This window comes from Odontesthes bonariensis, chromosome 24, assembly GCF_027942865.1.
Source record: "Odontesthes bonariensis isolate fOdoBon6 chromosome 24, fOdoBon6.hap1, whole genome shotgun sequence".
NCBI classification, from domain to species: domain Eukaryota; kingdom Metazoa; phylum Chordata; class Actinopteri; order Atheriniformes; family Atherinopsidae; genus Odontesthes; species Odontesthes bonariensis.
Window position 1 is genome coordinate 8,166,871 of NC_134529.1, and position 12,590 is coordinate 8,179,460.

The following is a 12,590-nucleotide window of genomic DNA, read 5'->3' on the forward strand; positions in this document are numbered from 1 at the left end:
AAGTGTCTTCTGTTCTGTTGCTATTTATTTGTTAGTGCTGTCTATTTGTCAATTGTATTTCTGTATTTGTCTTTCTTACTCTCTTTGTGTTTGCTTTTATATTTTGCTTGTTCTGATTTGCTTTTATTTTTCTATTTTTTTTTAGCCATATCATATGTACAGCACTTTGGTCAGTGGAAACTGTTTTAAACGTGCTCTATAAATAAAAATTACTTACTTACTAAATAGTCATTGTTTTTTTTTCTTTCCTTTTTTTATAATGTTAAGTTTTATGACAATATTTTGTTCCACAGACATGATGGAAAGTGTGAAGAATTGTATTATTATATATGTAGTCACTGAAAACTGATATTTCCTCATTTGGGCCATGATCATTTTCTTATCTAATATTTATATCTAATACATAATTCTGATATGCTTTGTTGATAATTGGGTGCTAAAGGACAAGGGCAGAAGTATTGACAACAATCCCATAAAACAACCTCCCATCTGCCTGAGGCCCATCTGTTCTGACTGAGGAAATGTATCTTTAAAAATTGGCCTTGGATATATGATTTAAATTTTTTATATTTGAAAAAAGTTAAATATGTTGTGGTGAAGAGATTTACTTAGTTGTTTTGGCTCTTCTTTGCTTTGTTTCCTGCTTTATTTAGAAAGGACACATGTACTTCCTGTGTTTGTCCAGCTGTAGCTCTAATTATGTTGATAGTTCTCACCTGAGACGCATTAGTCTGCACCTTCTTCTGTATATAGCTTTGTCTGTCCCTCTTGACTTTGTCAGTTCATCACTTTCCAGTCTGTTGTGGTCTTTTTTTTCCTGCAGCCTTCTAGTGAGTTCTTTATGTTTATCATGTAGTTGTGTGAACCATCTTTTATTGACTTGTGGTCACTGCTGTGGGCTTTTGTTCAAATTGGACTTTTGTAGGATTTATCCCTCCAGTTACATACAGCATCTTTTGTTTGTCCTAAGCAATTCTATTAAATTGATCTTTTGGTTCTTCACCTGTCTGCTTTTGTTTGCTCTTTTTGGACTCCTACCAAAATAATGAAATAATTAAACTGCAGGTCAGTGAAGTTGGTGAATAAATTATGTGTTTTAGATGAGGATTAATACTAACTTCATGTTTTCTTGTAGACTTTTTCTCCAGCCTAACAGAGTATGCCATTTATAAGTTTTGTAGTAATAAAGGATCAGGGCCACTTTTGTCTTTAAGATCTTGTTCTATATAATGTAATAAGCTACATCAGGAAATTCCCTTCTGGTGTTTTTGTCACCAGCCCCTCAGAAGATGGAAGAATGTATCTGATCTCTTCTGAATATAAACCTTCCTATAACATTATACCTTAGACTGTCAGATAATTCAGTTTGATCTCCTGGGGGCTTGTTTTACTCATTTTAACAGCTTATATCGCTCTACCCAATCTAACACCTTGTCGAATATGAAAGAATTGGACCTTCTAATTGTGACCACACAGTCTCGTATTCAACCAGACGAGACAGGATGTTCACTAAGTCTGCCTTACCGCGCAGGAGTATAATTAGGGAATTGAAGGTGAATAATTCATTAGAGGTGTAAGATTTGCAACCAGTTCCAAGTTATCGCCGCAGATGTTGTTTTGACACCAAAGGTGTTGCACTGTCATGTTGAGCTGCATATGAAAGTCTTTTCTATGATCAGTGTTCCCAGTGCTGAAGAAGTCTAAATGAAACTGAGCAACCTTAGGTGCTGGCTGTTGGGAACAGAGCACAGTAAACTCTTCAGAGACTTCAAAGTATGTTTGTGTTGCGTTCCAGAGCAGCCACATCCTCATTATCACCCAGCAGCCCTGGTCTCTGCTCACATTTCCCACTTCACTACAGAGGTTAAAGGTCAGCTGGTTGTGTTACTGAGTTGGGCTGGGCACCCTGTACCTTTTTTAAATCATTCCTTGTCTCTGTTGGAAAGGGACAGATGGTGATGGATGTTATGTGAAGATGCTTGTTTTCATATTCTGGAGGTGTAGTGAACACTGTTACAAATGTCCAAGATGAAAACGGGATTGTTTATGGAGATGAGCTGATATGAGGGTGTAAGTGTTCCCGAATTATCGCTAATCTGTTTGTTTTTCTGTTATTTATACGTCAGGTCAGCGGTGAAATGTTAATCGACAGTGTAATCTTGCAATTTACAAAGTTAATTCATTTTGATACACTGACAAGCACATACAAATGAATAGGTCTGCTTCCGTTGTTATTTTGATTTGCACGTAATTTACAAGCATAATGCAGTGTCAAACAGCCCGTTTTCATTCCTCAGCATTGTCATCTCTGCATTACCTCTCTGAATGAACCTCATATTTTTAAAAATCATCTTGGTAGAAGAAGTAGTGAGTACTTTATAACCAGCAGTTATTGTGTTTATTGAAGACGTGAGTTGAAGCTTATTACCCAAGAGAGCCCAGTAACCCTGCTTCCTGAGGAATAAAGCCCAGGTCATTGCGGCTCCAGCCTAAACACCTTTTAACAGCCCTCAGGATCCCCTGCCACTTATTAATTAGAGACTGGAATAGCAAAGAAGTCACAAGTTATCCTAATTATTTATGAGTGCCATTCCTCACTGAGCATCATTCCAGCTGGGCTCAAATCGGGGCTGTAATTAATTTAGTGAACTCCTACTGCTGTGAAAATATAAAAATGTAAATCAAATGTGTGTTTACACATTGATTAATTTGTATTCCCTTTAATATGCAAAAGGTTCCTAAACGTTTTCCCACCTGCCAAATGGACTGTTTATGGATTGTGTGGGTTACAACTTAAATGTCTTCCTGGTTTAGCTTGCAGTATTGGTTTCCATGTTTACATCATGGTCATAATTTAGAAATACTTCAGCAGACATGTAGGCTACCACCTTCACATTAGATGACGCCTGCTAAACTTTTACTGAGAATCCTTAACCATTTTCTTGAAATGATTTTGCTCTGAAGTCTTCACACTCGAAGTTGAGTGAGATTTTGATATTGGCATATTTAATCTCAGGAAGAGGGGGGAGGTTGGGGGTAGCTGTTTCCCTATGAGGCCCCACAGGTAACGAGCAAATTCAAAGAGGGTAAACTTTTATCACTGCCTCTCCAACAAATGCCTGTTTTCTTCTGTTCTTCTCCTTCCATACTTTCCTTTTTTCTTCTGTCTCTATTTTGCAGCATGTTCCTCCAGACCTGTGCATTTGTAACTTTGTGTTGGAGCAGTCCCTGTCCGTCCGGGCCCTGCAGGAGATGCTGGCTAAGACTGGGCAGGACAACGAAGGGGTGAGTGCCTCCTTCCTCCCCACTGATGCCCCTCTGGTGTCTCTCTGATGTTCATAAGCACTCCAACGTGCTATTGTAGACAAAAGCATTAGTTCCTACTTGCATAAATGAATTAGTCTGTTAACACTCAAGATGGTTGTGAATATTTTTCACCAATTCAAGGCTCTATTTTTTGTTTGCTTGTTTGTTACTATTACACCAGATAAGTGTAGCTGAATGATATTCCTCACACTGATGTTCAGTGAACATAATTTAAAGAATGCACTTAAAAAGAAATGCAAACGCACCAAATCTGCGAAAAGAAGCTTCTCAGTTGAAATGCTGGAAGCTGGCCAGACATGTCTGGGGTATTTTGATGCTGATGACACTGTTCCCAAAATGATCTTTCAAATGCTGTCCAACACATATTTGAGTTATTTGTAATTCAAATAATTCAAGTGTAACTTTTAATTCGATGCTGATAAAATTACCTTTTTAAAAGTGAGAATGCGTTTCATGTCGGCAACAATGATAATAAAGTATGCAACCTCTAATGGTGGTGAGAGTAACTGCATGTAAAGTGTCAAAATGGTGGCCAACATGGTTGTGCTATAGAGGTAAGGGTGTATTTTATTTATTTATTTATTTTTTTTTAAAACCCATACTATGCATTTAAATCACAGAAGTGTTTCAGTAAAGTGTTAATGGCTGAATGTAAATGATAAGTGAAGTGAAAAAACGTCTTACCTGGAAGTCAAACTATCGTCCCGTGGTTGATAATCACACCGTTCACTCCCTCCTTATGAGGACTTTGTAGTTTGTTTAAGGAAACACTTGAGAAATTCCATTTTCTCTGATGTGGAAGTGATTATATTAATTGTATTTGCCTGTAGGGGATGCTTCTTTAGAGAGCACCACGAACAAGCTATCTATTTGGGCGTTTTAATAGGAAACGTTGCAAAAAGTGAATACAACAGCAAATACAAAGAAAGCAGCCTTTGGGGGGAAAAAACACCTTTCCAAAAATTAATTAAGTTTGGGTCATCAGGGCATTAATCTATTTTGTTAGCAAAATGGTTTTCTGCATCTACTGAGTTACCCTCCTCATTGGGGAGTTCTGTTTCCAAGTTTTCCAATAGTGCCACTGAATGCCAATAAATCTGAACTTTTTGAAGTGAATGTGGTAAAAAGTGTTTACTTATTGCCAGCACTACTCTGAGCCCTGTTTACTCCAAGAGCTGTTACTGAATTATAAACAGAATATTTATATTCTCGTTCCCTGTAACACATTCCTGTTTCCCAAAAAGAAATGAGGGGGCTTTGATTTAAAAAGAGATAATAAAAAACAGCCATCAGGCTAAAGAGAAAGGACAGAAATTATCTGTGAGTGCTCTGCTGCATCCACAGCATCCTCTCTGCACTCCGTTGATTTACACTAAACAGTACGAACCTCTTTCTTGTGGCTCTACTCCAGCTCACTCAGCATGTTTATCAGAGCAAGGTAGGTAATCTTGAATCCTGCAGATTCTGTGTTGTGCAAAGGGAGTTATCTATAACGACGAAGCATTTCAATGGGGTTGTGTAGGGCCTGTAAACCCCTTTTAGATTAGATGCTGATATTTTTTCATGCTTCTATGCTCTAACAGTCTTTTCATGTGTTGTTTAATCCCATTTCATCTCCCATGACTTTCAGCTGTAGATGTAATGGGAGGAAATGGCAAAACCCATGTTTGGGATCCCTTTACTCCAAATGAATTTAAGAAAAAACAAAGAGAAAACAGTGCTTAATTTTCTTAAATATTGTACTTGGAAAAAAATGCTACTTGTTACTGGTATTTTTTTTATTTATTGTTTAATTTACTTTTTTTAATCACTTTTCCTACTGGATACATGTGGTCTGAGCCATTTTTTTTTTTAAAGCACTCCTCACCTGATGGAGCCAATTATTATTAGAGGATACTTTAAACAGACCACTGGTATTCTAGGAATAAAGATGACAAAGCTGAAGTTGCATGAAGTATTGTGCAGAACAGATGTGGCAATTACAGGAACTCAAGCACTATACAGAATTTGGATGTCACGCTCAAGATGAATTTGGAACAAAATCCCACCATGCTCATGCAAGACGGGCCATGTTTTGGGCTTTGCTGGGTTGCTGTGGCCACAACTGTCCCCTTGTGCACAAGAAAGCCTTCCGGCACAGATGGTTCTTTAAATGTCTTATTTTGTATACCGCTTGGGTCCTCTCCCCAGGAGAATCAGGCCTGCATTGTTATTAGCCTGGGTAGCAGATTTGTTTTGTGCTCAACAGTGAAACATTGTTGGCTGGCCTCAATTGGCAAGACAACATGATGCTGGCTAGAATACAAACTCTCTGGTAGCAAGGCTAATAAATCATTCCACTTTCCACAGTAAGGACCCATATTTCCCCCATTGTTGCTCTCAGATTTGTGTAATTGACTGCCATACATCGCAATAACACATTCTTTTCATTTGTATTTGTTTGTTACTAGAGTGCTGACCATGACAAATGGGTAGGTCCATCAGTCTGTTCATCCATCATGTTGTCGGTGTGCATGACGGACCTGCTGCTAAAAGAAAGGGTTGAAGTTCAGACACTTTCACTCAATGTAATGCCTATTTCTCGATTGTCATAGCTGCATTCATCACATAATGCATTTAGTTCAGAGATATGTGACAACATTAGCCTAATGGTACATTTCTCCCTACATACTGAGAAAAATGAACAACAAAGACATTTACTGTATTTCTGAGTATACTTCACCGGGAGAGAAAATTAATATTTTGGCTCTTTTTTTTTTTTTTATCAACATATTTTCTTTCCCTCAATCAGTGTGGAAACAATCAGTTAACTTGTCACAGATGTCTATGAACTGTGAACATTATGTGACGATCCTGAAATAGACATCCATTGGTGTTGTTATTGTATCGACAATGTTTTGCTTGGCCCTTTTAAACACAACTTTGTGTGCAAATGTGCAACCACTTAAAACTTACAGGGTCTGCTTGCCGTTTGTTTAAAGCATTCATAATCCCCTTTATTTGCTTTTTGTTGCATTGATTCACAAAAAGAATATACCTATAAAGTATCATGAATAGCTATCAATGAGAGTAATAAGCTTTCACAACTGATTTAATTCGAGCAGATCACATGAAAAAATCTGAAAAGCAACACACTGACAAAAAACTCATTTTGTGATTTGGGTGTGCTGTTCTGTTTTCTCTGAGTTTGGTCTCTAACCAAAGGTGAAGGGTTTTGACAAGAGGAAATGTCCTGAAATCAGTTTTGATTTCAGGGTGCTCAAATGCACAACTATAAAGAAGCCAAGATCGATACCGATCCAAGCCATTTAAGATTGTATTGCTGTATATAGTATTGATATATTTCGATATAATATTGGTTGCATACTTCACACAATATGCACATTAACTAAAATCAGTTCCATGTATATATTTTAGACTTCAAGAGCTTTGTTGTACAGTAAGAAAACAATTTCCTTGATTTTTTTTTTTTTTTTTTTTTTTAAGATAAATTTAAAAGCCTTCAGCGAAAGCTACTTATCAAAAGCGCAACATGAATTTTCAGTTATATTCATACGAATAAATATTAACAAAATTATAGTGTGAGCAGAATAATCATTTTATTTTAACATGATCCTTATTACACTTGCTGTAACATTGCAGAAGTTAAACTGGGACATATAAAACAGGAACATCTAAAATAGAACCTTAACATAAGCATATAATGTCTGATAGTGATTGTTACATAATGACATTAAATGCAGCACGGTCACCAACTCCACGGGAACCTTTACAGACTCTCCTACTGATTCAGTGATGTGGTGAGCTGCGAACTATTTATTCATGCAAAGAAAATGTGTCCTGTGTATATATCAATGACGTGTATATATAGCTGCTCTATGCCAATGCCTTTGATAATGCACATCTGGATTGATATGCTTATTAGCCATGTGTCAGAAACATATATTGAATGCTGTAGCATTGAATAAGGGTACTCATTGCAACGATACCCATCAATTGAAAAACGCTTCAAACTGGACGCCATCCAATAGATGAAATTGGATCAGGACATCCCTAGTTAAAATGAAGATTTATATATAAACACACAACTTTTTTTTTTCCCCCACATTAAGCAGACTTAACCCAACTTGATGGATGTTAGTTTTTGTTTTTCTTATTAATTCACAGTTTCATTATATAGTAATGTACATAATATTTAAGTGTACTGTTACAAACTAAATGTAGAGTACATGAAATACAACCCATGTCTTATTATCAAGATGATTTGAAAGACAGGACCTTGAATATGTACAAGGGAATCGATATATCGGATGCTAATTAATAAATGAGTCTGGCTCGAATGGCTCCCCTAGAGCACTGGAAATTGATTTCTTTGCTATTTTCCGTTCCCTGGCTGCTCATATAAGTCAAACGATTACTTGAAAATGTAGGTGAATTACTTAGTCATGGTTTGGAGTACTGACTTTGTCGAGTTCTCTCAATGAGAAAGCAGACTTTTCATTATTGTAAACAAAAGCAGGCACAAAAATTGAAGGTTAAGAAACAGGCTTGTCTGAGTTATTATAAACTGACACCAAAAATCATCTGTTTGGTATAATTATAATAATTTCCTTTTGGCTCATATGCCGCTAAAAATATCTAATTTGTCATATCAAGTTAAAAGATTGCTTTTTTCTTTTGATGTTTTTGCTTGTAGATGAGATGAACAGTTAACTGTGTCTTTGACACAAAAAAATAACTGAGCTAAAGAACTATAAATGTAGCAGATTAAAAAAAATTAGGATACAGTTTGGTTTCCTTCTAGTTTTGGTATGATGTAGACTCGAGGACAAGAAAGCCATGATGAGTAGTGAAGATAGGTTTCTCTGCTCTGGTGAACATTCTAAATTTTTTAAGTTGAGTCAAATGCAGACAGAAGCAGGTATATATAATAGTAATAATTGAAATACGGAAGTTACCAATGCACATTGTTGTTATAACACCTAAAACTATCAGCTAAATGCATCTAGTGCTAATCGGATGATGCAAATGTAGTTTATCAGTATTAGAAATATGAATAAGTTACATAAAGTTGCCACCTGCTGACAGAACCATCAAGAAGTTTCTTTACTTTATGTAGTACTTTAGGATAATACAGTTGGCTCAAATTGATGAATCTTAGCAATAGGTTTAACTGCTTGAAACCTTTTGCCAGAATGTTTTACCTGTGTCAGGGATTGAAAAGCAAAGTTGTCATTAACAACTCAAAATGGAACATATTACTCTTTAAATGCAGCCTAATAAGACAGCTCATGGAACTGAACCAACATTGATAGCATTTGCTTTGGCTAATTCCAAAAACATTCCAACTTTCACGTCCAGGACATTACTTTCCACTGACTAAAGGAACCACTTTTTGAAACTGCTGAGCTGCTTTTGAATAAATTGTAGTCTCCCTATCTATTTTCTGCTTGGTGAAATATGTTTCGCAGTGCGATGACGGGACTCGGTGATCTCAGACTCTGGATTCAGAAACAATAGTACAGTTTGTTGGCGTCTGCCTTTTGATGGGATTTATTCACCAAAAGAAAAATGTTGGAAATAGTTATTCTGTTAAAGCTTGATATTCAACACAATCCCAACAAAGTCCTCTGGCACAATGCAAACAGACTCTTTCGCACAAATCGCACTCTAGTTGTTCAGCATACAGTGTTTTAAACGGGAGGGGCAATGCACCAAAGGTCACAGTTCCTGGCAGTGATGTGTCAGCATGGCAGCGGGCCTGAATTACAGTCTAGCTCTCTATGTGTACTCCCTCCCTCCCTACCTCCCTACCAGCTGTTGCTGGATACTCTTCCCATTTTTTCTTTTGATCAAACCCTCCTTTTCCTTTTTGGTCTGTCTTATACAAGCCGTCTGGGGGACTATGAAGCCAAGAGAGAATTAGCTGAGGGTTATATTCAGGGAACGGTTGGGAGTTTCCTTTAGGTCAGTTTAAATGTGACCCTGCCAGCTAACACGCAAATTAACGCTGACAACTGGACAAGAAAGCGGATAGCCTTTATGTTTTGCTTGTTGGATAAACACTGCTGAGTGTTGGTCCTCGGGTTGTTTGTCATAAGAGATTAAACCGTGTTTACCTCGTATAGAAAAAATGAATCGGGGAGACTGGATAACGTAGTTACTCTGACAATGAAAAAAATAAGGTTTAGAAATGTGAAATAATTTATTCATACCTAAATCCATAATGTTGTTTTACTCTTAATCCAAATTTGAAACTGAATGAAAACGCAGCTGCTTTTTTTTTTTTTTTTTTTTATAAACCCCCTCCTGTACTTTTATTAAGTTTGACTAATAGTTAAGTTGAAAGTGAACTGACTCGGTATCTGCAGAAGACCTCTTCCAAATTAAATTTTTTTTATCCAACTTATGATATTCTCTTTTCTTTACTCTGCTGCTAGAGGTTAATTAAAAAGGTAGGTACTCGTGTATTTGACATGATTATGAAGAAAACTCAGATTCTTCTCTTTATTTGCTCACATCTTTTCTCACATTTCCTCCTTGGTTTAGCTAACGTTTGTTGCAGTTATTCTTGTCTGTCACGAGAATGAGCAAACTCTCTCTGTGTGCTACTATATGTGTTTTTTTTTCCGTTGTGAACGTGGTTGTGTGTCGTCTTGCCAATATTTCTGTCTGTTTCCTGCTTGCACTTTGAGTGGAGGATGAAATACAATCTACTTTGAGTCCCATACACTTTGCTCTTACAGGATATAAAGCAAAGGGAACTCAGGCTTAATATATGACCCACAAGCTATTGACTTGAAGTTTGCCAGGGTCCAGGCGTCACAGCTGATTTGGTATGATAATAATCTCTTCCCTGTTTATTTCCTGCCAGTCGGGTCAGGGTGGTGGACACAGGACCCTGCTTTATGGTCATGCCATCCTCCTACGCCACTCATTTAGTGACATGGTGAGTATCAACCACACTGTGTTGTGATTGTAGAATTTTCTCTTATCCACTTGTACTATTGTCTTTGAACAACAACAAATGCAATTCTTTATCTGTAGCTGATTAATGACGTGACAGAAACAGTTTTCAATTCATTCTCTCAAATGACTAATCAATTAATATTCTGATTTAGCACTAAAAGTTTGACGGTTGTTTCTAAACCATTAATATTTTAAAATTTGCAATATGTTTTAATGAGATACTTTAACATGAGCTAAATTCCTTTCCTTTGATCCAACACTGATTAATTTTTTTACTCGCCAGTACTTGACCTGTTTGAAGACATCAAGGTCTCTGACAGACAAGCTGTCATTTGATGTCGGCCTACAAGAAGATTCAATAGGTACAGTATGACTAACGGCCGCTGTGCACAGTTCTCCTCCTGAGCTTTCGTGTCAGTTTTGCTTAACCTTGAGACTGAATTAGTACTCATGGGAGAAATACTGTGTATGTGTGCTGTGTGGAGTAGTGCTACATTTGAAATTTTTCCTACATTAGAATTCCTTACGAGCATTTCTAAAGAGGATGCAGCTCTTCCACAGCTCTCTCAGATGGATTGTTTTCTGTTTTTTGCTGAACATACAGTTAACCAAGAAGAACCGTTATGCATATTAATTAAGTTGGTGTGCAAATGACTTTATTAACAGATCTGTTCAAGTTTTAAATCCACCAATTTATAGTGAATGTTTTGTGCTTGTGTCAATAGGAGAAGCCTGCTGGTGGACTATTCACCCTGCGTCCAAGCAGAGATCCGAGGGGGAGAAGGTTCGCATCGGAGACGATTTGATTCTCGTCAGCGTGTCAACGGAGAGATACCTGGCAAGTCTCATCTTATAAACTCACCTGTAACAGAAAAAATGCCCAAAGCATAGATTATATTTTTACATCAGTCACCAGTGGCTTAGAGTTGGCACCATCAGCATGGGGATGTTTGTTTGAAATGATGCTCTGAAGGCTTAAAAATCAAATATTTTTTTCATAGAATATTTGAAGATATTGATTCAATGTTTCCATTTTTCTCCCATTTCACTCAAAACATACACATCTATGAATCAAACTTAGGATCTTCCCATTATATGTTCCCCTTGTAAGTTATTGAGTCACTGTCAGCCCCTAGTGACGCTGTAGTAAATAAGATGCTCTGCTCTTGGAGTAGTCTAAGCTTTTCCATCTCTTTCAGCTGTCCACTACGGCAGTATTCACAGTTCCTTATTTTCTATTAAGGCCTAGCAGTGCTCTCATTACAATGTTCTGCAATAGTAATTTACCAGTATGGATATCTATATATCTGACATCACAGACCTCGTAAAAAATGTGTTGACCCCCCCAGTTCGGTTTGATTTAGAAAATATTGTATAATTCTTAAAACTAAGACACGTTTAAGTCTTAACAGAGTTTTAGCTGGTTAAAGCTACATATCACTCAATTGACAGCAATAAATCAATCAACCTAATCAATGTAGAAACTTTGGTTGGAGCCAGAAAAATAATCTAATTAACTGCACTCATGGAGAAGTCTAACATAAAATATATGTTGTTATGTTTTCCCCTCAAGTAAATACCTTTGCTTGCAATTACATGGAAATTATAATTTGCTTAATGTGAAGTACAGTTTGTGCACACATTGCACAAACTGCTTTTTTTTCAACTGTGGCTTGTACAGTGATTTAACTGCTTTCTGAGAAATCTGAAATGATTAGACATTTTAGTTGATTGGTTACAAGAAGCTGCCAACTCCTCTTCATAAAGCAGGAGACAGCAGAACTGTGGAGCTGAGCACCGTTGTGATACAACAAAAAACAAATTGTCATCACCTCACAATCACAAAATGGAGATAAAATGAAGCACACTGTGTTCATTGTAGAAGATCTCATTAAATCAGGAGTCATTTTCTTCATTGAAAAAAATACTTTGTGCATTGTGCCAATTGTCTTATTTTGATTCACAGTGTAGAAACTCATTTTTCTCTGTGCTGTTTGCTTCTCAGGTCTTAATGTACTCATCCTCTGCTGCTGTTTTGGGGGCTTTCTCATGTCTCTACCAAATGTTTTTATTTCTGAACAGAATTCTCTGCCTGTAAACCTTAAAGGGAATTTTAACAAATACAACCGGTTGGGGTGGTGTTGTTTTATTTGGACATCATTCTCCTCATGCAGCAAGAGTCCCCAGCTTTTTGCTCACCGTATGTCTCAAAGGGCACTTTGAAAAATTTCATAGCTGTTGGGCAGCTCTGTTATGCGTCTCGTTCCGGCCAACAGAGTGACAAGGCAATTTAA

The 12,590-nt window shown here is 37.0% G+C and overlaps 1 protein-coding gene across 1 annotated transcript in view; it reads left to right on the forward strand.

Moving 5' to 3' along the window:
- Positions 1 to 12,590, forward strand: part of ryr3 (ryanodine receptor 3) — a 120,837-nt gene that overhangs the window by 22,097 nt on the left and 86,150 nt on the right. Inside the window, exons 3-7 of the mRNA XM_075458510.1 lie at positions 3,181 to 3,285; positions 9,768 to 9,782; positions 10,202 to 10,276; positions 10,580 to 10,658; positions 11,022 to 11,134. Coding sequence (XP_075314625.1) covers positions 3,181 to 3,285; positions 9,768 to 9,782; positions 10,202 to 10,276; positions 10,580 to 10,658; positions 11,022 to 11,134 — 387 coding nt within the window. The remainder of the gene's footprint in view (positions 1 to 3,180; positions 3,286 to 9,767; positions 9,783 to 10,201; positions 10,277 to 10,579; positions 10,659 to 11,021; positions 11,135 to 12,590) is intronic.